The sequence below is a fragment of the Rhinopithecus bieti genome, unplaced genomic scaffold (assembly GCF_001698545.2).
Source record: "Rhinopithecus bieti isolate Rb0 unplaced genomic scaffold, ASM169854v2 scaffold_4967, whole genome shotgun sequence".
In the NCBI taxonomy this organism is placed as follows: domain Eukaryota; kingdom Metazoa; phylum Chordata; class Mammalia; order Primates; family Cercopithecidae; genus Rhinopithecus; species Rhinopithecus bieti.
Genome location: NW_016804726.1, coordinates 791,831 through 817,654, shown reverse-complemented (window position 1 = coordinate 817,654; position 25,824 = coordinate 791,831). Strand labels below are relative to the sequence as shown.

The 25,824-nt window shown below is 41.5% G+C and overlaps 3 protein-coding genes and 1 pseudogene across 12 annotated transcripts in view; 2 read left to right on the top strand and 2 right to left on the bottom strand.

Moving 5' to 3' along the window:
- XPNPEP3 (X-prolyl aminopeptidase 3) overlaps window positions 1-19,554 on the bottom strand; it is a 78,594-nt gene extending 59,040 nt beyond the window's left edge. For 3 of the 9 annotated variants that reach the window (XM_017870265.1, XM_017870264.1, XM_017870266.1), the window contains exons 1-2: window positions 19,389-19,554; window positions 7,259-7,375 (exon numbers count right to left, since the gene is read on the bottom strand). In XM_017870265.1, the coding sequence (XP_017725754.1) occupies window positions 7,259-7,375; window positions 19,389-19,452 (181 nt within the window). In that variant the 5' untranslated portion in view covers window positions 19,453-19,554. Of the gene's footprint in view, window positions 1-5,591; window positions 5,717-6,234; window positions 6,325-7,258; window positions 7,376-13,600; window positions 14,035-15,488; window positions 15,531-19,388 lie in introns of those variants that run through there. The other 6 variants (XM_017870271.1, XM_017870272.1, XM_017870268.1 and 3 more) reach the window with 6 other exon arrangements.
- DNAJB7 (DnaJ heat shock protein family (Hsp40) member B7) lies at window positions 14,170-15,257 on the top strand. Its single transcript, XM_017870275.1, is given in 2 exon segments — window positions 14,170-14,694; window positions 14,697-15,257. Coding segments are annotated over 2 exon segments (930 nt in total). The 5' UTR covers window positions 14,170-14,288; the 3' UTR covers window positions 15,221-15,257.
- Window positions 19,555-19,925: 371 nt separating the features above from the next.
- The window catches only part of ST13 (ST13 Hsp70 interacting protein), a 38,010-nt gene continuing 32,111 nt past the window's right edge, over window positions 19,926-25,824 (top strand). Inside the window, exon 1 of the mRNA XM_017870274.1 lies at window positions 19,926-20,169. Within this exon, the coding sequence (XP_017725763.1) occupies window positions 20,102-20,169 (68 nt within the window). The 5' untranslated portion in view covers window positions 19,926-20,101. The remainder of the gene's footprint in view (window positions 20,170-25,824) is intronic.
- LOC108528464 (interferon-induced transmembrane protein 3 pseudogene) lies at window positions 25,250-25,800 on the bottom strand (annotated as a pseudogene). The gene has a single exon (XR_001885165.1). The product of XR_001885165.1 is annotated as an interferon-induced transmembrane protein 3 pseudogene (transcript).

Below are 25,824 nucleotides of genomic sequence, written 5' to 3'. Positions count from 1 at the left end.
AGTATTAAGCTATAATTATTATCAAAATAAAGAATTTACACTTGAACTGGTTGTCATCCTGGTAATCCAAAGCCAGGCAGGACCTTAGAAGAGTAAAATTTACATGGACAACCACTATTACGACAACAAATGAGATCAAAATAATTATTTACATAGAAGACCTGGAAGTCTTTGGCTTTTTCACGTTAGGAATGCGTCTCCATTGACCAGAAACTTTTCATTATTATTCATTTCTTTAGGTAGCTCCTGATTCTTGCCTAGGGCTGATTCTTGCTAATCTTTACCTCAGAGAGTTTCTCAGTGTTAATGAGGACTACACACACAAAGGTAAAAAAGAGAAATACAAATGTCGTTTATTTATTTATTTTTTGAGACAGAGTTTTGCTCTGTTGCCTAGGCAGGAGCAAAGCGGCGCGATCTTAGCTCACTGCAACCTCTGCCTCCTGGGTTCAAGTGATTCTCGTGCCTCAGTCTCCCGAGTAGCTGGGATTACAGGCATGTGCCACCATGCCCAGCTAATTTTTTTTTTTTTTTTTAGTAGAGATGGAGTTTCGCTATGTTGGCCAGGCTGTTGTCAAACTCCATGCCTCAAGCAATCGGCCCACCTTGGCCTCCCAAAGCGCTGGGATTATAGGTGTGAGCCACCGTGCCCAGCCAAAGTCATTTATTTTTAATTTTCTAGTATTTACACTACATGAAAACTTTATTATATTTCAAGATTTTCTATTGGGCTTAAAAACAAACAAACAGAGAAATCCTCTATAATTCTTCACGAGATGACAGTTCATAGATTATTGGTATAATGGCATCCTGAAACGGTCTGTCAATATGTACTAGATGTGTAAGTAAAAAACAGGTTTATTCATCTATAAATTTATTTACATAGCGACTACATTATTTACTCTGCATTAAAACTGAATCAGGAGATGAAGACAAGAGGAAAACAAATAATCCCTATGAATACAGTGATTTAAAATTATTATATAAGTAAGCCTGGGCAACACAGTGAGATCCCATCTCTACAAAAATTTTAAAAATCAGCCAGGCATGGTGGCTTATGCCTGTAGTCCTAGCTACTTGGGACACTGAGGCGGGAGGATCGCCTGGGAGGTCGAGACTGCAGTGAGGTATGATTGTGCCACTGCAGTTCAGCCTGGGAGACACAGCAAGAACCCATCTTAAAAACAAAACAAAAACGAAAACAAATAACGTTACATAGGTACATTGGGGTGAGAAAAGAAAATATATTACTTTATAAAAACAGGTGGGCTTCATGGTGAAATACTTAGAGAAAAAGTAGACTTTCAACTTAAATTTAAACCTGTAGGATACAAAACTTTCAATCTACTATTCTATCAGGTATAATCTATTTTAAAAGTGTTTTGAAATGGTTAGATAAATGTAACGTCATCACTCATTTGATGGTGGTGATGACGATAAAGATGTGAATGAATTTAAGGACTAAGTGACTAGGGATAAGACTACAGAGGCATGGGGAAGACACATTCTCTGTTTTCAAACATGGCCAATGGCCACAGATCTGGCTTGTCCCCTTAAGTCATCAGGCATCTCATGCGCCTAGCTACATGAGTACCCACTAGGTTAGTGGTGTATGTGAGAAACACCTGGGGAGCTCTTCAAAACACATGTTCCAAAGGCTGAGTATGGTGGCTCATGCCTATAATTCCAGCACTTTGGGGGGGCCAAGGTGGTAGAATTGCTTGAGTCCAGGAGTTCAAGACCAGCCTGGGCAACATAGTGAGACCCTATCTCTATAATACAAAAATTAGTTGGGCAGTTGGGCATGGTGATGCATGCCTGTAGTTCTAGTTATTCAGGAGGCTGAAGCAGAAGATTGCTTGACCCCCGGAAGTCAAGATTCCAGTGAGCTGTGATCTCGGCACTGTACTCCAACCTTGGAGACAGAGTGAGACCCTGTCTCAAAAAAACAAAAACAAAAACACATGTTCTAAGCCCTCCCTTTGAGACTATCATTCAATAGCTCTTTAGAGTCCTAGCATGTATGTATATTTTGAAAAAGCTTACCCAACAGTCTAGGCAGGTCCAAACTACTTCCAATTTCTGTTATTTTCTTTATACATTTTACTTTTTAAATTCTTCTGAGATAGGGTAACACTCTGTCACCCAGGCTAGAGTGCAGTGGCGAAATCATGGCTCACCACAGCCTTGACCTCCTGGGCTCAAGCATCATTTTATTTATTTTATTTTTTATTTATACTGGAGTGCAGTGGTGCAATCATGGCTCACTACGGCCTTGACCTCCTGGTCTCAAGCATCATTTTATTTATTTTTTATTTTTCTTCCTGACTCCCCAAACTTGTTATCAAGCATCATTTTAATCTTTTAAATAGTATAAAAATCTTACCACCACCAAAATAGTATCTTTGTCTTTTAGATATTAAAATCAACCATATTTAACAAGTTTTAAAAATAAAATGCATCCCTTGCTCAAGAGACAGCTACAATTAAACCATCACTGAAAGATGGGCAGCTGATTTTGAAACTCTTAAGGGAAAAAGATTTGGGAATAATTATCTATAACCCATTCTAGAATCAATCTTTTCATCATTTTAAATATTATATTCACTATAACTGTATCGTCTGTGCCATTATATTTTTTTAAATTTTTATTTCTATTTTATTTTATTTTTGAGACAGGGTCTTGCTCTGTTGCCCAGGCTGGAGTGGAGTGGCACAATCTCGGCTGACTGCAGCCTTCACTTTCCAGGCTCAAGCAATCCTCCTACCTCAGCTTCCCAAAGTGTTAGGATTATAGGCGTAGCTAGCACTACAGGCATGTGCCACCACACTCAGCTAATTTTGCTTACTGTTTTGTAGAGATAAGGTCTCACTATGTTGCCCAGGCCTCCCACAGTGCTGGGATTACAGGCGTGAGCCACTACACCTGGCTTCTGCCATTATAGTTGACGATAGAGATGAAAAGGTAAATGGTGAAAGCATTGTCTTAAATTTTATGCCACATAGTTGCATTCTGATTATTTCCCCAAAAATCTGTTCACTGCTGTAGTTGAAAACTAAGAAGTGGGACGGGCTTGGTGGCTCCCACATGTAATCCCAGCACTTTGAGAGGCCAAGGCGGGTGGATCATGAGGTCAGGAGTTCAAGACCAGCCTGACCAATATGGTGAAACCCTGTCTCTGCTAAAAATACAAAAATTAGCCAGGCGTGGTGGTGCACACATGTAGTCCCAGCTACTTGGGAGGCGGAGGTTGCAGTGAGTTGGATCACGCCATTGCACTCTAGCCTGGGCAACAGAGCGAGACTCCGTCTCAAAAAAGAAAAAAAAAAAAAAACCATGAAGTGGTTCTACATATGTTAGACAAGTTATTCTGACAAGCCCAACTCCCTGAGTAGCCCTTTTTAAATCTAGCACTCCAAACTATACCACATATTCTAAAACTAATTTTGTTTAAGAATGTAAAAATTTTAGAAATAATGCCTCATTAGGTATCCCACTGAGTCTTCCCATTCATTCTCTGATATGTTTCAGTGTTTCTTTGAGATGAATGTCTTGCTGTCCTGCATAATGACAATATTACTCCTTTGGCAATAATCAGGGAACCGTGGAACCATCTTTCCTGTACAGATAATATAAAAAGTAGACTCGTTGGGCGCAGTGGCTCACACCTGTAATCCCAGCACTTTGGGAGGCTGAGGCGGGCAGATCACCTGAGGTCAGGAGTTCGAGACTAGCCCGGCCAACATGGTGAAACTCCATTTCTACTAAAAACACAAAAATTACCGGGTGTGGTAGCAGGCGTCTATAATCCTAGCTACTTGGGAGGCTGAGGGAGGAGAACTGCTTCAACCCGGGAGGCAGAGGTTGCAGTGAGCAGCGATTGTGTCGTTGCACTCCAGCCTGGGCGACAAGGACGAAACTCCGCCTCAAAAAAAAAAAAAAAAAAGTAGACTCACAGTTCAGAATGCCACTTGCCTTCCCATATGGAATCATTTTCATGTCTGAGTGTGAAGTGTGAGACACAGTACTAATCAAAGAGACTGACCAACATTTTCCATCCCTACAGATACAGTCCTTAGCACAGAGATGGCACTGTCATAAAAAGCAGAAATGGTCTACAGTGCTCAGATTTAAGGAAATGACACGTTTTGAAAATCACTAGAACCTAGCAGTAGCACAGCCAGAACAGAATTTATTTCCCGTGTCATCCTGCTAAATATTTTCCAAGCTATTGATGCTTCAGGAAACTTGGATAGGTAGGTATGGCAAAGAAAATCTAGGAAAATAGCTCCCAAGAATTCAGAGGAACTGGCCCAGTAATTACACTTTATTTTTGAGAGGAAGACTCACGCGGTTGCCCAATCTGGAGTGCAATGGCGTGATCTCAGCTCACTGCAACCTCTGCCTCCTGGGTTCCAGTGATTCTCCTGCCTCAGCCTCCTGAGTAGCTGGGACTACAGGCAGGCACCACCAAGCCCAGCTAATTTTTATATTTTTAGTAGAGATTTCACTATGTTGGCCAGGCTGGTCTCGAACTCCTGACCTCGTGATCCACCTGCCTCGGCCTCCCAAAGTGCTGGGATTATAGGTGTGAGCCATCACGCCCAGCCTCAGTAATTTCACTTCTAAGAATTTAAGGAAATAATAGAGCAATACACAAAGAGTGTGTACACATGTACACTTACACATACACCTATATAAGAAATAAGACTATAAAGAAACATATACCAAAATTTTCTCAACAGTGTCTTTCTCTGAGTTGTGGGATTATCAGTAATTAAAAAAAAAAATCTATGCTTACCTGTATTCTCTTTTTCTGTATGCACAGAACTTGCATAATAATTAGGAAAGGCACGGAGATGTTTCCCAAAAGTATTAAGTACATACTGCCATGTATTAGGGAAATATGGAAAACATGAAACTTTTGGAGAAACCAAGTAGCACATGACATAATTGTATATCCTAAACTGACAAACCAACTGCGTAAGAGACTTTTTTTTGAGAGACACGGTCTCACTCTGTCACCCAAGATGGAGTGCAGAGAGGCATGATCACAGCTCACTGCATCCTTGACCTCCTGGGCTCATGCAATCCTCCCACCCGAGTCCCCCGAGTAGCTGGGACTACAGGCATGAGCACTAATTGTTTTATTTCTTATAGAGACAGGGTCTTGCTATGTCGCCTGTGCTCATCTCGAACTCCTAACCTCAAGTGATCCTCTCACCTTGTCTTTCCAAAGTGTTGGGATTACAGGCATGAGCCACTGTATCTGGCCTAAAAGAGACTTTTTAAGTAAGTATGACATGCCTTTTAATTTTTTTTCTTTTTTCTTTATTTTTATTTTTGAGACAGAGTCTCCCTCTGCCCCCCAAGCTGGAGTGCAGTGGCGCAAGTTTGGCTCACTGCAACCTCCGCCTCCCGGATTCAAGTGATTCTCCTGCCTCAGCCACCCCAGTAGTTGAGATTACAGGCATATGCCACCACACCTGGCTAATTTTTTTTTTTTTTTTTTGGTATTTTTAGTAGAGATGGGATTTCACCATATTGGTCAGGCTGGTCTCAAACTCCTGACCTCAGGTGATCCACCCACCTTGGCCTCCCAAAGTGCTGGGATTACAGGTGTGAGCCACTGCGCCCGGCCCCTTTTAATTTTTCTTAAAAATTTACTCTTCTTCACCCTACGATCATTTTAACACTTCCACAAGTTTTGCATCTCTGGAAGGAGAAAGACAAATGATTAATTCTTTTGATACTTTTGTCTGCAGAAAAATCTGTACCTAATGGCATACCTGATAGTTTGAGGTCTAAAATCCTAATAATTCTGTTTTAAAATTCCACTTCCATCCCTTCTCACTTACCCCAGTGTCCAAAATCCCATGTCTAGGAGAGTAAAATTAGGACAGACATCCCTTTTCCCCCAGATATTCACATACGTATGTATATGAACATACACATGTGCATATTTATTTATATTCACTTATACTTAATATGCAATTAAGGTATAGAGCAAAAAAGTCTAGATACAGAGACCATTATCTTGACAATATAATTACTAGGTTTAAGGCCTGGAAAATGCAGCTTACCATGTAAAAATATCTCACCACAAGAAATCAGTAATTTTCAAAGCTGGTAAAACTATCAATTCTACAAAAAAAAAAAAAAACTCGAGGCTACAGGAAGGTTGATAGGGTAAATACTAAAATTAATACCAACTGGGTTGCTATTAAGCTTACCTTACAGCTTTGAAAAACTGATTTCTTGTGGGTTTCAGTGGTGAGCTGCATTTCCTTAGTTTCAGTCGACTTCCCAGCAGGAATTCGAGTCTGATGAAAAATCAGCAAAAGGAAGCCCTCACTGAGAAACATACTGGTATCATTCACTGAGTGGAGACAGTGAAAAAGGAACATATTTCTACAGGCAATTTTACATTAGTAATATATATGTTTATATGGCAAATACGGATTTAATTTCTTATGGCAGAAAGAACAATTAATTTTCCTTGAAAACCTGATTGCTTTTTCTACAACGTGTTTGCTTTTACCCTACCTACCTCTTTGACATATTCATTAGTCACAGTTCACCCCTTAAGTGCCCTTTAAGAAATCAAAACAAAAAACCTTTTGGTCTAAGGTCTCAATTTGAGCAGTAGTTATAAGACATCTTCTGGCAGCAACGCTGGGATCTTATAGCAGAAAAAAAAATTAGTAAAACAAACCTTTAACAATTTTTTGCATCACCTTTATCAACTGGGATACTACCTCTCAAATCTGTGACAAACAAATCTGGAAATCTTGCTTCATCTATATAGAAATAGGTTAAAATTTTAAAGTAAGTATTTGATAATTTCAAGAAAAAACACATTTTCTAAAATGTCTTTAACACAGTAATTCACAATAGTATACAGTTCTAAAACTGAGAAATAGAACTTTGCTTTAAAACATCCTGAAATACATACCTTTCGTTAATTATTCTGAATTATAAGGTTTATCATATTTAGACCTTGTTCTAGACTAGTACTGTCAATAAAGCACCAGTACTCACAGGTAAATTTAAATTAAAATTAATTAAAATTAAATAAAATAAAATGTTCAGTTCCTCAGCTGTACTAGCAACCTTATTAGTGTACAATGGCCATGTGAGGTTGGTGGCTACCTTATGGAACAGCACAGATCCAGAGCTTACTGCAAGAAGTTCTATTCAATAGCATTGCTCTAGACGAAACCTAAATGGGGAGACAGCATAGTTAAAAGGCCTTACCTGGTCTGAGGAGGTGTGGGTGTGTAAAGGGGCTGGGCTGGCCTAAGTATCGGTTTGGAATCCTCCTTTCTGGGACAGGATGAAGGGAGTACCTTCGCTGTGAACACAACATACATCCTGAATGAAGAATAAAGAGGACGAAATGAAACAATAGATCTAAGAAGTCTTCATGGTATAAATACACTTATCCATCTCCAGCAGTTTGGATGCTTTAGAAAAATGCAAACTAGTATTTCCTTCCTTCTCTCCTTCAATATTCATTTATTTATTTTTAAGACAGAGTCTCACTCTGTCGCCCAGGCTGGAGTCAGTGGCTCAGCCTCCCAAGTAGCTGGGACTACAGGTATGTGCCACCAAGCCTGGTTAATTTTTTTTATTTTTGGTAGAGATGAGGTCTCACTATGTTGCCCAGGCTGGAAACCCACACCATTTTCTTTGTAATCATCTTAGAAACGATGATTTTCCTTTTTTAAATCTTTTAGAAGAAACTATGCTTTTTCTAAACAATCCTCTACAAACTTAATTGGAATTAACTTTTAAGACTCCTCTCTCCCAAATACATATATTATTATTCATAATTCGTAGTCCTTACAGAAATTGTGTGTTCACAAAGAGATTGTACAGTATTGACTGTTGAGATCAAACAGAGAGGACCTAGTGAGCAGCAGGGGGGAGGGATAAGAGCAAAGATTACAAAGTCAAATAAACCTGAGTTTGAATCTCAGCTTCTCTGGTACTAACTGTGTAATCTTGTCCAGATTACTTCTCTGAGTCTGATTCTGTGTCTGTAAAACAATGATGATAATGCCTACTTCACATGACAGTTAAAAATCTAATTCCTTAATTTAGAATGCAAAGCCTTCAAAGCTCTCTTATCTTCCTAATCTTTTCATCTCCCTCCAGCAGCACTAACCGCTGGTGGAGTAGGCTGCTGCTGCACTGGTGAGTTCTCTCGTGATTTCTCTCTCTCCTCTTGCACCTTCTCCAATGCACGCTTGTGCACACATACTCATGCACACATAGTATCTTCTGTAATCTCATTCGGGAGTGAAATTTCAGAATATAAAAAGTTAACTGATTCCTTTTTCAATGCTCATATGAAATAATCCTAGCATATCCTTCTATTTTGGACCACTCTCAAGCAGAAGGAGCTTAACTTTAATAAATTCAAAGCAAACAAGTGACACTTTAACAGGAGACATAAATTGAGATGTTTATTCCCAGTACATTTTAAAAAAGGTCTCAATAGCTTTTACTTACATTAAACATCTTTTGCCCAAAGTCATATAATTAGTAGCAAAGCTGATGTGTTAAGTTCTATTTCAAAAATATCCAGTTCATTCGTAAGTTTCAAACTCTTTTGCTTAGGAAACTTCGTGATTTGGATCCTGCTCCCTCATCTGACCTAATCCTCAAAAAACATTATTGCAGCCACACTAAGCTACTTGAAGAATCCCTGCGAAATCATTTTGTATCATAATAGCATTTGCATGAAAGAATACAGTTCTCTTAAAGTGGACACTGCCTGCTTATACGATTACACAAATTCTAAAAAAAATCAGCTCAAATAGCACTTATGCAGGAGACTTCTCACTTTTCTCACACCTACTGCTTCTGTTTCAAATGTCTTCGCCAAGGCTCCTATGGTTTCTATTTTAATACCTACTACACTTCACATAATTGCTAATTAGTTTGCCAGTCTACTATGAACAATCTTTGGAAAAAGAGATAACTTGTTACTTGACTTTATTTTCCCAGTGATTTGATTTGGAATGTATTTTGAAGTTAAAAGTCAATGAGTCTGGCTTCTGATTGGACATAAGAAATAAAGAAAAAAGAGGAATTAAGAATAATTCTTGATTTTTGACTTCAACAAGTGAATAAATGGTTGTACCATTACATGAAACAGGAAAGCCTGAGATATTTATTGGAAATAAATTTAATGGAGAGGTCAAATGAGCAATCTTAATTTCAGGGAGAAAAGTGCCAGGCTAGATATAAAAATTAAGGTGTTATAAGCACACAGATAGCATCTAAAGCCCTGGGAATGGGTATTAACCAGGGAAACTGAACAAAGCCTGGCACTGTAATATTTTAGTGTGAGAAGGAGCACAGGAGAAAGAAGGAAAATAAGAAGAATGTGGTATTTAGGGCCAGGCGCAGTGGCTCATGCTTGTAATCCCGGCACGTTGGGAGGCCGAGGCAGGCAGATCACTTGAGGCCAGGAGTTCGGGACCAGCCTAGCCAACATGGCTAAACCCTGTCTCTACCCGCCATCCCCTACCCCCCACAAAAAAAGAGTGTGGTATTTAGGAAGTTAAACAAACAAGTGTTTTCAGAAGTGGGGAGGGCCAGGCCAGGCGCGCTGGCCTCACGCTTGTAATCCCAGCACTTTGGGAGGCCGAGGTGGATGGATCACCTGAGGTCGGGAGTTCGAGACCAGCCTGACCAACATAGAGAAACCCCATCTCTACTAAAAATATAAAATTAGCCGGGTACGGTGGTGCATGCCTGTAATCCCAGCTACTTGGGAGGCTGAGGCAGGAGAATGGCTTGAACCTGGGAGGTGAAGGTTGTGGTGAGCCGAGATCACACCATTGCTCTCCAGCCTGGGCAACGGGAGTGAAACTCGATCTCAAAAAAAAAAGAAAGACAAGAAAAGCAGGGAGGGCTCACAGTGTGGCCAGTGCCTCAAAATATAAGGAAGCCAAAAGGACGACCACTGGATATGGTAACATCAAAGTCACTGGAGACCCTGGCGATTTTAGCAGAGTAAAGAAGACAGAAGCCAGATTGGAGCGTGCCAAGGAGGGAATACGATGTAAGAAAGCAAAGACACTGAGACAATACTCTGGATAAGTTTTGTTGTGAAGAGGCAGAGAAAATGGCACAGCAGATGGCTGGGAGGCAAAGGATCATCAAAGAGGGGGATAACGGCAGAAACAAGTGCACGTCTTATAACTTTACACTCCACTGAAATTAGTTTTTTCAAACTATATGAATTTCTTAAGAGCAGAATTTCCTATTTTCTACCTTCTCTCTGTATGATAGTGTCAGAGGCGTTCGAACCAGAGCAACTCCATCTTCAGTAGGGGTCTGGTAAAATAAGGCTAAGACCTGCTAGGCTACATTCCCAGTTTAAGTTAAGGCAGTCTTAAACACAAAAGGAAACAGGAGGTCGGCACAAAATGCAGGACATAAAAACCTTGCTAATAAAACAGGTAAGTTATAGTAAAGAAGCTGGCCGGCTGGGCGCGGTGGCTCATGCCTGTAATCCCAGAACTTTGGGAGGCTGAGGCAGGCGGGTCACCTGAGGTCAGGAGTTCGAGATCAGCCTGACCAACATGGAGAAATTCCCTCTCTACTAAAAATACAAAATTAGGCCGGGCGCAGTGGCTCATGCCTGTAATCCCAGCACTTTGGGAGGCTGAGGCGGGCGGATCACGAGGTCAGGAGATCGAGACCATCCTGGCGAACACAGTGAAACCCCGTCTCTACTAAAAATACAAAAAAAAATTAGCCGGGCATGGTGGCGGGCGCCTGTAGTCTCAGCTTCTCGGGAGGCTGAGGCAGGAGAATGGCGTGAACCTGGGAGGTGACGGAGCTTGCAGCGAGCGGAGATCGCGCCACTGCACTCCAGCCTGGGAGACAGAGCAAGACTCTGTCTAAAAACAAGGTGGTGCACGCCTGTAATCCCAGCTACTCAGGAGGCTGAGGCAGAAGAATGGCTTGAACCCAACAGGTAGAGGTTGTGGTGAGCCAAGATCCCACCATTGCACTCCAGCCTGGGCCGTAAGAGTGAAACTCCGCCTCAAATAATAATAATAATAATAACAACAAAAAATAAGCCTGTAAAATTTAGACATTGCAAACATCTTCTCCTAGACTGTCACCTTCCTGTGAACTTTACCTGTGATATTCTTAGTAATAAAAATGTTAAAAAAAAAAAAAAAAAAAAAAAAAAGGCTGGCCAAAACCCACTAAAACTAAGACGGCAATGACAGTAACCTCTGATTGTCCTCACTGCTACACTCCCACCAGCACCCTAAGAGTTTACAGATGCCACGGCAACGTCAGGAAGTTACCCTATATGGTCTAAAATGGGGAAGCATGAATAATCCACTTTCTGTTTAGGATATAATCAAGAAACAACCATAAAATGGGCAACCAGCAGCCCTTGGGGGGCTATGCCTACGGAAGGGCCATTCTTCCTTTACTTTCTTAATAAACTAGATTTCACTTTATAGACTCACCTCCAATTCTTTCTTGCGTGAGTCTAAGAACCCTCTCTTGGAGTCTGGATTGGGACCCCTTTGCAGTAACATGATCATCATGTACCCCCAGGTTGCCTGCAGTTACCAGATTCNAACATGCTAAGAGACACTCCCACAAGCTCCATGACAGTTTACAAATGCCATAGCAATGCCAGGAAGTTACCCAATATACTCTAAAAAGGGGAGGAACCACTAGTTCTGGGAATTGCCCACCCCTTTCCCAGAAAACTCAAGAATAATCCACCCCTTGTTGAGCAGACAATCAAGAAATACTCATAAAAATGGGAAATCAGTGGCCCATGGCACTGCTCTGCCTATTGAGTAGCCATTCTTTTATTCCTTTACTTTCTTTTTTTTTTTTTTTTTTGAGACGGAGTCTCACTCTGTCGCCGGGACTGGAGTGCAGTGGCCGGATCTCAGCTCACTGCAAGCTCCGCCTCCCGGGTTTACGCCATTCTCCTGCCTCAGCCTCCCAAGTTGGGACTACAGGCGCCCGCCACCTCGCCCGGCTAGTTTTTTGTATTTTTTAGTAGAGACGGGGTTTCACCGTGTTCGCCAGGATGGTCTCGATCTCCTGAACTCGTGATCCGCCCGTCTCGGCCTCCCAAAGTGCTGGGATTACAGGCTTGAGCCACCGCGCCCAGTCTTATTCCTTTACTTTCTTAATAAACTTGCTTTAACTTTACTCTGTGGATTCCACCGAAATTCTTTCTTGCACGAGATCCAAGAACCATCTCTTGGGGTCTGGATTGGGACCCCTTTCCAGTAACAGTAGGTTCTTAATACCTGTTTGTGGAATGCCTAGAACCTAAACTCTTTAAGTCCTGGTCTGAGAAATGCAGTAGAGTGGAATGAGGAGAACCTGGAATTAGACTCAAGTTTAAAAATCAGGTTTTTCACTAACAAGCTACGTAGCCTTAGACAAATTCTCTCTCAGAACGTCTGTTTTCATATGGGCATACAATACTTATTTTGCTAGAATGCTGTGTCAGTGAAATGAGCACTTGCTGCAGTGTGACTCAGAGGGTACCCAAAAATGTTCAACATTATTAGTTACTATTTCCAATGGCAGGCAAATTATAATCATGGGTATGCCACACATAAGTACATGTAAGTACATATACTGGAGAGAATTTAAATGGAGTTTTAAGTATTTCACAATACCTCTCAAAAACAAGTATATAAAAAAATTAACGTAAAGCAAAAAAATATTCAGACCTGATAAATGGTCTTGAAAGACTAGAAACATACACTGCAGTTTTAGATTTCATTATAGTATCATTTAAGTGAGGGGTTATAAATGTGATGGAAAATAAAATAAACACAACATAGAGGAGGAAAAACAAAGATCATTATAGGGAATTTTCAGAGACAATAAAATGAGCCAGGTATAGAATATAAGTTCTTTAAATTTGGGTCTAGACTACTGGTAATTTAGCCCCAAAGAAAATCACCTTTGGTCTGTTTCTACCTGGGCTCTTGAATTCTACTTTCCCATACATGACTGAATTTCCAAATAGTAACCACTGATCCATTACAAATGTAAATCACATCATTAAACTTACATATTCCCCACTCCCCACAAAGGCTTCCCACTGTACTTGAAATCAAGTGCTGGCTTTAAGTGCAACAGTCCTAACTGACAACAACCAAAACGTCCATCGACATGGCCTGTGGCTACCATATTAGATCATTATGTGGCTGACTCTCACATAGGTCTCAGCAATAATCTTCTGAGGCTTCTCCTCAGAAGCCTTCTAAAACCAATCTAAAGTAGCGCTCTCCCCCAGCACATTGTTCTTTATTTTTTTTGGAGCACATATCACATTATCTCAAACTATTTTATTTGTTCTATTATTTGTATTCTATTATAACGTAAGCACCAGAAAAACTGGTGTCTTTTGTTCAATACTGTTATCACCAGTGGCTAAAACGGTGCCTGGCACAAAGTAGACATTCAATAATTATATAGTGAATACATAAACACACAACTTTCCAAATCTTTAATTACATGTTGTATAGAGTAAACCTTGGGTGGACAAAATACTATAATCTCAAAATGACTTACCACTGGCATGCAGAAAGTTAACTTATCAGGCTACTTCCTCCAAAAGGCTTTCATTGACAACCCCAGCCTGAGCTGTCTCTCATATAACTCTTTAGCATCCAGTACTTCCTCTCATCATAACTCTTATTACATTGTAACTAAGTTACTTGGTTGTATCTCCCACTGAACTGTCTCTTGACTGAAATAAGTATGTCAACTGCTTGAGTACTTTTTTCACACGTAAGTCACTACTTCATTTTTCTAAACCAAAGCATGGAAGAGCTGGGAAGTAATTAAGGCCCAGTAATCTAGAGGTCATACTATGCAAGGGATATGCTGTGTCTATTAGCAACAGGTTCCATTTGCTTATGAGGTACTGCCTGAAGCTTCCAGGGAAATATATAGGGGAAACAGTCCAGAGGATTCAGGATGGTCTGCTATGACTCTGGACTAGCTCTATCTGGACGGCCTAGTCCCTACACTGACCCCAGAATGACACCATAATGCAGCCCTCTCTGACATATTTGTAACTCTGCTTGCCACATAATCAGTATCCTCATCTCCTAGCGCATGGTAATAACATTGTCTTTAATATAAAGATGTACCTATTTGTAGTCACTACCTCTATCACCACCACCAGCAGAGCCTGAGCTGAGGAAACCACGGTTCTCAATACCCAGCACACCCACTTCCAATTATCTGTTAAAACATGGTGGATTACTATGAAGTTCTAGGAGTGCAAAGATATGCTTCACCTGAGGACATTAAAAAAGCTTATCATAAAGTGGCACTTAAATGGCACCCTGATAAAAATCCAGAAAATAAAGAAGCAGCAGAGAGAAAATTCAAAGAAGTAGCTGAGGCATACGAGGTATTATCAAATGATGAAAAACGGGACATTTATGATAAATATGGCAAAGAAGGATTAAATGGAGGTGGAAGTCATTTTGACGATGAATGTCAGTATGGCTTCACATTCCATAAGCCAGATGACGTTTTTAAAGAAATTTTTCATGAAAGGGATCCATTTTCTTTTCACTTCTTTGAAGACTCGCTTGAGGACCTGTTAAATCGTCCAAAAAGCTCCTATGGAAACGGAAACAGAGACGCAGGATCCTTTTCTCTACCTCCAGTGAATATCCAATTTTTGAGAAATTTTCTTCATATGATACAGGATATACATCACAGGGTTCATGGGGGCATGAAGGCCTTACTTCTTTCTCTTCCCTGGCTTTTGATGATAGTGGAATGGACAACTACATATCTATTACAACTTCAGACAAAATTGTTAATGGCAGAAATATTAATACAAAGAAAATTATTGAAAGTGATCAAGAAAGAGAAGCTGAAGATAATGGAGAGTTGACCTTGTTTCTTGTAAATAGTGTGGCCGATGAAGAGGGCTTTGCAGAAGGATGTAGCTGGAGAAGACAGTCATTGAACAACAACTATTCACCAAAGTCTCACAGCTCCAAACATGTATCTCAACGTACTTTTGTGGACAATGATGAGGGAGGTATATCTTGGGTTACCAGCAACCGGGATCCCCCTACTTTCTCAGCAGGAGTCAAAGAGGGTGGTAAGAAGAAAAAAAAGAAGCGTAAAGAGGTGCGAAAGAAGTCTACCAAAAGGAATTGTTAAATTGACTCTTCAAACATAACATTTGAACACAATTGTGTGTGTTTTGGTTAATCACAAATTTTGTAGATAACACTTGTTTAATACTAAGAGCTTTTCAACACTCTTAGCAGGATTGTGGACATTTGGTTAGTAGTTGTTTGGATTGGGTATGTCAGAAAAGGATGAGTTTGTTGTGACAGTTGGTGCTATCAAGAATTTGCCTGGGTAATATAGTGAGATCTTGTCTCTACAAAAAATTTAAAAATTAGCCAAGTGTGGTGGCACGCACCTTGTAGTCCCAGCTACTCAGGAAGCTGGTAGGACTGCTTGAGCCTGGGAGACATAGGTTGCAGTGCACTGAGATCATGCCACTGCACTCCAGCCTGGGCGACAAAGTGAGACCCTGTCTAAAAAAAAAAAGGAATTTGAAAAACTGCAAAGAGTTTTTTACTTCAGAATTTTTCTTTAGTAGAGTGTATAGCCTATTTTATTTCTTTTCTCTAATTAAAACCACTATACACATTTCTGAAACATGCATAACATTAGGAGACAAGAAGGTATTAAGACACACAGGTTCAGACTATATAATTATTCATGAAATGGCTTTTTTCCAATGGAGGTACAGCATTTGATGCATAACTTAAAGGTACTACACATTAAAAATTAAAGTATAAAGTATTTTAAGTTAAAAATAGACTTAGTTGGGTGCAGTGGCTCACACGTGTAATCCCAGCATCTTGGGAGGCCCAGGAAGGAGGGTTGCGTGAGGTCAGAATTTCACAACAGTCTGGGTAACATAAAGAGACCTGTCCTCTATGAAAAAAATTTTTAAAAACTTTAGCTAGGTGTGGTAGTGCGTGCCTGTAGTCCTAGCTACTCAGGAGGCTGAGGTGGGAGGATTGCTTGAGCCCAGGAGTTTGAGATTGTAGGGAGCTATGATATTGCCATTGCACTCCAGCTGACAGAGTGTGACCTTGTCTCTAAAGAAAAACAATAAAAAATTTAAAAAATTAAAAAATGGGTAACATTGTAAATTTTATGTAGTATATTTTACCACTTTTTTTTTTAAGGCCAGTCTTACCCTGAATTCCTCAGAGCAGTCTGTATGGTAGGCCATCAGTGAATCACTCCAGATAGGAAACTTTCTATTTTTGTTTAGAGTTTGTACACAAAATCTACAAATACATTACATTGAAATACCACCTATAGCCATTTTAATTTAGTCATGTTGGCAGAAAAACAGATGGGTTACAAATACATCCGATATCGAGCAAATGGTTTGAGTTACGTCTCGCAGCACTAAAACTTATTCACCTTTGGCCAAACACAAATACAAAATTGGAAAAAAAATGATAGTATCTGCTATTTTTAAAAGACAGTTATAGTCAAGAGCTTGTGTTTTGTATCGGCATTTGATTTTTAGTGGGCAGATGGGAGAAGGAAAGGTTATTTATTCTACAGAAGAGACTGGGGACAATTCATATTAAAAGTTTATTTTCAGAAAATAAAATAATAAAAGCCCAGGGTATTTTAAATGCTTCTTATATAAGATGCGATATTTAGTAAAGTTTATCTGTTATCATGTATGTGGTAGTAAAGTTGAAAAAAACTGCAATTTTCCAAAACTAAAGCAAAATCAGTGTCTCAGAAAATTTAAGAATGTAATGACATGCCCTGTAGTCCATTTCTTCACTCTTAACAGAAAACCAAAAATTTAGATTTAATCATCTTACTCAATAGCTTAAAATTCCTCAAAGTTTTCCCACCATCTAAAGGAAAAAGCTAATTGTTTCTTAACATAATATACAAGGCCCTCCATAAGCCAGCCACCAGCTTTTTCCCAACTTGATTTCCTATCAGCTTCTTGTGCCCATCTTATGCTCTAGCTCAACTTTTTCCAAAATCTGTTCCAGGGATACCAGTTCAAGACTCATCACAGAAAAGGGGTCCATGGTCAAATACATTTTTACACATTTTGCAAATTACTGCTGAACACATCTCTTAGAAACCTAGACTATTAGGCTGGGCGCGGTGGCTCAAGCCTGTAATCCCAGCACTTTGGGAGGCCGAGACGGGCGGATCACGAGGTCAGGAGATCGAGACCATCCTGGCTAACACTGTGAAACCCCGTCTCTACTAAAACATACAAAAAACTAGCCGGGCAATGTGGCGGGTGCCTGTAGTCCCAGCTACTCGGGAGCCTGAGGCAGGAGAATGGCATGAACCCGGGAGGCAGAGCTTGCAGTGAGCTGAGATCCGGCCACTGCACTCCAGCCCTGGCGACAGAGTGAGACTTCGTCTCAAAAAAAAAAAAAAAAAAAAAAAAGAAACCTAGACTATTAAGGGCTGGGTGCAGTGGCTCACACTTACAATCTCAACACTTTGAGAAGAAGCTGAGGTGGGAGGATCACTTGATCCTAGTTCAAGTTTACCCTGGTCAACATGGTGAGACCCCATCTCCAAAAAAAGATTTAAACTATTATGTACATGAAATGCAGCATTCCCCAAAAGTATTTCATCACAGAATCATTTTCGTGTAATGCCTACTATTTTGTCTAAGAACATATTTCAAAAAAGCTTTTCCTAAACCGGGGGCGGTGGCTCACGCCTATAATCCCAGCACTTTGGGAGGCCGAGGCCGGCGGATAATCCGAGGTCAGGAGTTTAAGACTAGTCTGGCCAACATGGTGAAACCCCGTTTCTACTAAAAATACATAAATTAGCCAGGCATGGTGGCGGGCACCTGTAATCCCAGCTACTCGGGAGGCTGAGGCAGGAGAATCGCTTGAACTCCGGAGGTAGAGGTTGCAGTGAGCCAAGAGATCACGCCATTGCACTCGGGCCTGGGCAAGAGTCAGACTCTGTCTTTAAAAAAAAAAAAAAAAAAAAAAAATCTTCTCCAGCCATACTACATGATTGCAATGCTTAGTGTTGGTCATTCCTTTTCAGAGTTCTGTGCCTTTACAAGCGTTCCTTCTGGTAGTATGGCTCTTTTAGTCATGTTGGTGAGAGCCTTTCAAATAAAAGCAAATTCCAGGCCGGACGCGGTGGCTCAGAGAGGAGGGTGGACCGCTTGAGGCCAGGAGTTCGAGATCCGCTTGGCCAACATGGCAAAACCTGGTCTCTACTACAATTACGAAAATTAGCCGGGCGTGGTGGCACGTGCCTATAATCCTAGCAACCTCGGGAGGCTGAGGCACGAGAATTGCTTGACCCCAGGAGGCAGAGGATGCAAATGAGCAGAGATTGCCACTGCACTCCAGGCGGAGAGACAGAATGAGGGCCTGTCTCAAAAAAAAGACTGAACAATTGCACATCTTTCTTTTCACCTAATCCCACGGAGAGTTACGTCTTTCTGCAGCTTTACTATGAGAACTGAAGAATAAGTTCTGTGCACTGGACAATAACTTTTTATTTTTTATAGTAAGAAGTCGATGTAATTAACATTCCATTTTAAATGAATTCAAATATATCAACATAAACATATGCCAAGACATAGCTTTGATGTCAAATACCATACGTGCTGGTTCACACATTGTTTATATATTGGCCCAAAAAAACTGAAATACAATCCAATGGCAGATCCGCCTGCAAGGAAGGTGATTCAATTTTCACTGATTAAGCTTTATGTTCATCAGATTAATTGCTCGCAATAAAGGACACGCTACAAAAAATTATTCCCCTTAATCCTTCGTCTTGTCTTTACAAACAGGACTTTCAGACACAGAATGCCCCAGGAGTATTTCCAAACAGTTACCTTTCCTAAGAGGAGCTGCTTAAATAATTTGTGTTACCAAGACATGCTTCGTGTATATTCTGGGGCAAGCTCTCATGCCTAACAGAAACAAGAGCTACTTGATGTGAGACACTTTGTCACTTATACCACTTATTTGTGATAATAGCCACAACTTCGGAGTCCGAGAAACTTGGAAGACAGCCCCTCTGGGGGATGGCACACTTTTCTCTCTGCAGTCATTTCGGCTTCACAGAATACCTCAACGGTAGAGAACACACTGGGCCCACCCCTTTCCAGGAGTAGCCGGTATAGATGAAATCCGCGGAGAGCACAGAGGGTTGGGGAGCGGAGGCCCCACCAGGAGAAGGGTCGGCCGAAACAGGGATCGCCTGAGACCAACTTGGGTCCCTCCAAGGGACACCATGGGAGGAGACCGTGGGAGGAGAGTCTAACCTGAGAGACCGCGGATGTTTGCTACAGCGGGAACCAGCTTGAGGGCTGAGAGCAGCCAAGGCATGACGGCCTAACTCACGCGTCGGGAAGAGAAAGAGGGTAACCGCCTGCAGCGCCGCGTCGCCAGGAAACCGGGCCAGCCCCCCCTCTTCCGGCAGACGTCGCTCCCGGGCCTTCCTTGCGCGGCGGCGCAGGGTGTGACGTCATGCCCCGAGGTGGGACCGCCCCTACGGTTCCACACCCTTTTTTAGGTCGGGGTGTTGAGTTTTACTCGGTGCACGCAGCCACACAATATGTTCTTGGACGTTGCTCCTTGGAGGGGATGCTATCTACCGCCTCCTTGAAGGCGCCCATTTCTGGGGTTGCCCGATCCAGGGAGCTGGTTCGTAGTTAAGAATATGAGAATGTATGCGCAGGGAGGCAGGCAACAGCACGAACAGCCACGCTTCTAGAAGGTTCTAGGGAGCGCGCAAGAGTAGCGCAGAGAGCGTAGGAATGAGCAGGCAGAGGACCCGGGGTCACGAGACCGTTGGTGGGAGGAGCCAGCAGCCGGGGAGGTTCTGGTCTGTTCTGCCTCGCGGCAGCCGCCCCCTTCTGCGCGGTCACGCCGAGCCAGCGCCTGGGCCTGGAACAGGGCCGTAGTCCCCCAGCTTCACCCACCACCTCTCTACCATGGACCCCGCAAAGTGAACGAGCTTCGGGCCTTTGTGAAAATGTGTAAGCAGGATCCGAGCGTTCTGCACACCGAGGAAATGCGCTTCCTGAGAGAGTGGGTAGAGAGGTGAGACCCAGGCCTGAGGACCGTTGGGGGCGGGGAGAAGCACGGCCCCAGGGGGAGCCGGGCCTGAGCTGGCTCCGGCCGGCGGGCGAGGCGGGGTCGCAGCCCCTTTGCCCGGGAAAGGGAGGCGACTGCGATGGGTCATGGAGGATCGCGAGCCCTTGGTAGTAGTACAGGAGCCGCGGGGAGCCGGAGGCAGAGCTGGGTTCCTCGCACCCTGAGGTTGCCAGGGGTGTATCTTGGGCGAAGTACAAAAACAGGACTGCGGATACGTCGACACTGGAGACGCGAGGAGTGAGAACTGCAAGACTTAGCTTTGGCGTGAGGTGGTTTTTTCTTTCAGTCTCGTGTGCCCTGCTCAGGTCTCATTGGTGCATAGCGGTTCCTTTACGCACTATCCCTTTACATTGTGTTAATATAACACTAGTAAAAGTTACAAAATTGTTATATTTAGTAAGTTAGAATTAAAATGATAACTGCAAAAATGATTGTCTTTACAGCGCTTCTAGCTGCGTAGGATTATCTTGAGAATCACTTATTATATCTCCGTTACTTGGCAGTATTATCACTCCAAACACTTCTGAGAAAAATAGTTTTTTAAGTCCTGGCATGTTTCCAGGATGTATTCTTGTTGTCTTTAACTGTAGAGTACTTCGCTACGTGCAAGGAGTTAATTTTCAAGGCACTGTGCATGGCGCTAGGAAACAGTATAAGTACTATTTAGGGATACAGACGAATAAACACAAAAGTTCGTTTTCATATTTACTATATAATAGTAATTAGCACTTTACGTTTTGAAGGAGCACCGAAGAGAGAAAAAGTGAGAAGGAAGTCTTCCCTAAGATGACTTTTTAAAAAGTTATTACTAATGGGTAACTGAAACGATGACATACAAATTGCACTAAACAGGGAAAAATAGCAACTATGCAGACCATTGCGACTCTTAAGAGGTGCTATTGTGAACATTATCTATTTAGTGATTTTTCTCTTTTAGAGATAGGGTTTGGCTATATCATCCAGGCCGCATACAGTGGCGGGATCACTGCAGCCTCTCATTCCTGCGCACAGACGATCCTCCTGCCTCAGCCTCCCAGGTGGCTAGCAGTGCAGGATCGAGCCACCATACTTGGCTAATTTAATTTTTTTGTAGAGATGGGGGTCACGTTAAGTTGCCCAGGCTTGTCTTGAATTCCTGGCATCAAAGGACTCCCCTGCCTCCCAAAGTGGTGGTATTACAGGCGTCAGCCACTTCACCCAGCCTGATATTTTTATATGGGAAGATGAGCTCATGATTACCAAATAGCTCAAAGAATATCAACAACAGGCTGGTTCTAAGGAAAAAACTCGTTGCAATCTGTCAACGTTGTGTATTTTTTTCCTCTAAGTAGTTTTTCAATCTTTAACTCCCTAATTGTCTTAACTACTGAAAGACTTTTACTTATATGTGAAATTCTAGACTATTTGATATTATTATGTTAATAGTAACTATGACTATTGGTAAAAAGTCTATTTTGCAAGTTCCTCAACCGGGAAATGTCAGGATTAGGAATTGAGGGCTAGATTTTAGTCGTTTTCTCTATTGAACAGCTTGATGATCCAAAAGCCTTTAAGATATTTGTATGCTTTTATCCTAATTATAGGAAAGAACCTGCAATTAATAAATTCTTTCTAAAATTCCAGGTAAACAAGTATCACAGGAAGAAATAGCTGGCTCCAAGAGCTGACTCCACTTTAAGTGGATACAATGTTTTTGTTCCATTCTTACTAGTGAGGAAGAGGAGACACAGAAGAAAAAATTAACGCATAAGAACAGTGTCCTCCTGACTTGTGCTGGAGTGATTGTGCCTATATAGAGAATTCCAGTTGAAGGTCTGCAAAATATTTGTCAGGCACTACTATCTCCCCCCCCTAAAAAAAAACAACAACAAATCGTCATATACTTTATTTTAACATAGGTAATTCCAGTTTTTCTTTCTGATTCACTTACATTCTCGTGGCATCCTGAGTTGGCTGAAGTATGGGGTGAAGCATCATGGCATATACGTTGAGACTTTATTCTGAACTTAAATTGAGATATTTAATATAGAAGCTTTTTCTCTTTATTTCTGTATTTAAACTAAGATTTTTATAAACTCTTGAGGCCTTTGAGTTTGTGTCCATTTCTCTCTCTGCTTTCATCAGTCTGCAGTTCAAGATTATGGCTGATGGGGCTGAATACGGAGACTTCTAGGTCCAGACATATTCCTAGGCCTGATCCTCCTGTTAGGGTTACTCAAGTTGAAAGCATCTCAGTTTGTCACAGGCTTAGCTGTTGAAGAACAGTACATTTGCCTATTTGTTGTAATTACTAGCATTGTTTATAGCTTAGTTTTATTTGACATAAGGATTTATTAGTTTAACCTTTTAAATTGCACAAAGAGAAGTACTAAAAGTCTGAACTAGTTGTTAGTGAGGATCCAGGAGACTGTTCTTTTCAAGAACTGTGTTTTGAGATGTTTTTGTTTTCCCCATTTTAGAGACAGAAGCATTCTCCCACTCTATTTTCTCCCGTTTAACAATTTAGTATCTTCTATGTGCTTTCATGGCTTTACTTGATGGTAATTTTTTTTTTTTTTTTCTTTTTTTTTTGAGACGGAGTCTCGCTGTGTCGCCTGGGCTGGAGTGCAGTGGCCAGATCTCAGCTCACTGCAAGCTCCGCTGCCTCCCGGGTTCACGCCATTCTCTCGCCTCAGCCTCCCAAGTAGCTGGGACTACAGGCGCCCGCCACCTCGCCCAGCTAGTTTTTTTTTTTGTATTTTTTAGTAGAGACGGAGTTTCACCATGTTAGCCAGGATGGTCTCGATCTCCTGACCTTGTGATCCACCCGTCTCGGCCTCCCAAAGTGCTGGGATTACAGGCTTGAGCCACCGCGCCCGGCCTACTTGATGGTAATTAAGATCAAAGAGAGTGTCTTTGTATTCTACTCGCTAGCACAGTACATGGCACATGGCTTTTCTAAATATTGGAAATGAACAGAATGCATTTCTACCCTCAATATAGGATTTAGAGTGTAGCAACCAATTTTTTGTACATGTGTATAAATAACCATAGCACAAAGCAGATTAGAAGGTTATCAAATTAAGAGAATTGTGAATGAAGTTTTGTGTGATACTATGTGAGAAAGGTCTCTACACTGGTCCTACTTGATTGTGTAACATAAAAGCCTGTAGTGGCAAAGTCCAAGTGGCAGTTTTTGGCCAGAAAGTAGCTTGTTCTAAGGCTTGGAAGCATTAACTGAAATTTCGTACCTCCCAGTTGGTGTTTTCTTCCATTAGTTAACTAGAATTTAGGATGTGAGAAACTAAATCTAGCTTATGAGTAAATCCTCTTTTTTTTTTTTTTTTTTAAGTTTTATTTTTTTGCAACAATTTCTAGCTCAGAGAAAAATTGCAGGTATGGTACAAAGAAATTTTTTCTGAACTAGTTGAAAGTAAGCTGCCAACATTATGCCCCAACACCACTGAGTGTGTATTTCCTACAAACAAAGTCTTTACAAACAGATATTAAACTTAGGAAACTAATACTGATGCATGCATGCTATCTAATCCTCAGATTTATGTGTTGCATTTAGTTGCCGTGTCACCTAGTCTCCATTCTGATACAGTTCCTCAGTCTTTCCTTGAGATTCATGATCTTGACAGTTTGAATATTATAGTCAAGTTATTTTGTAGACTTTCTCTAAATTTGGATTTGTCTGGCCTTCCCTGAGGGTTGGATTTAGCTTAATACATTTCTTGGCAGGAATATCACTTCCCAAAGTTAGTGTACTGTTAAGTTATACTATGTCTGGATGTCACCCTGAATACATTCCTGACACTGCATTTTGAAACTTAGGAAGAACATAGTGTAAGAAACCTTGTGTCTTCATTAAAATTTAACTACAAAGGACTGGTGATTACCGTGCTCTTTCGCAAAGTAGTATCTCCATAGAAAAGAATTTTGTGATGTCTGTATGCCTGTTCCTTATCATTAAGTCATTTTACTTTGCTGAATTGCAGATTAGGATGTTTTGGATCATGTAATCTTTATTGTTGACGTGGGAGCTATTCCGTATTAAGGGTACTGAGTAACATTTTTTTCTGTCATATTAAGCATGATGGGAAAAGTAGGCACATTTTCTGTTTGAATGGTGCTTATAAGAAATTCCAAATTCTGTTTCTTTTCGTTCCACTTGCTACTTTGCATTTATACTTTTGCTTCATATTGAGATCCTCAGATGATACTAAAAGAGTGAAAAGGCAAGCCACATGGTAGGAGAAAATATTTGCAACACATAAAGCTGACAAGGGGTTCATATGCAGAATATACAAACGACACGTTCAAATAAATAAAGACAATCTTTTAGAAAGCTAGATGAGAGTTGAACTTTACAAAAAAAGTCTTTTCAAATGAGCAGTAAATACATGAAAAGGGACTCAACTGCAATGAGATGCCAGTAGACACGTATCAGAATGGCTAAAAAAAAGATGGACAATAGCTAAGTGTTGGCCGAGGGGTGGAACAGTTGGAATTCTCATGGGTTGCTGATAAAAGTGTAAATTGATAAAAGAACTTCGGAAAACTGATACTCATTTAAATTCAACCTGCACATACCCTTATGGCCACAAATTCCACCCAATTGAAATGAATGTAAATGTAGATATGACAACTCTAGTTACAAAGAATCAGGCCAGGCCTGGTGGCTCACGCCTGTAATCCCAGCACTTTGGGTGGCTGAGGCGGGCAGATCACAAGGTCAGGAGATCGACACCATTCTGGCTAACATGGTGAAACCCCGTCTCTACCAAAACAAAATATTAGCCAGGTGTGGTGGCATGCGCCTGTAATCCCAGCTACTTGGGAGTCTGAGGCTGGAGAATCACTTGAAACCAGGAGGTAGAGGTTGCAGTGAGCCAAGATCACGCCACTGCACTCCAGCCTGGGTGACAGAGTGAGACTCCATCTCAAAAAAAAAAAAAAAAAAAGAATCAACCCTTTCTGTTTTCAAAGTTAGTATATCCATTGTTTTACATAGTTAATGACTTTTTATTTTTTGTTTTTTTTTAAACATGTACATTTTATTGAATGCCATTGTAGAAAAGTGTGTGAGGATAAAGGGCTGATACAGGACTCAGCTCCAGGGGCAGGGCGAGGAATGGAAGGTGGAGCACGTGGGATACAGGTTATGGGCAGAGCTCCTGGCCTGAATGATGTCTCCTGATCTGTCAATAGGCTTGGAAGATCAATACTGGAATGATGATGAGCAGAATGGTCATGAGGATGCCCAAAATCAGGGCCCAGATGTTCAGGCACTTGGCGGTGGAGGCATAGTCCTGGGCCCCAGTCAGGTCGCCAACCATCTTCCCGTCCCTAGACTTCATGGAGTAGGCGAATGCTATGAAGCCCAGGCAGCAGGGGTTCATGAAGAGGGTGTTGAACAGGGACCAGACAATGTGGTCGGGCACGGAGGTCTCACTGCGGATGTGGATCATGGTGGACGTCCGGGGAGCAGGGTTGTGGGGCGCCCCCAGCACAGCCACCTCGTGCTCCTCCTTGAGCATCTCGTAGTTGTGGGGCTGGCCACTGTTGACAGGAGAGAAGAAGGTTTGGACTGTGTTTTTCTTTTTTTTTTTTTTTTTG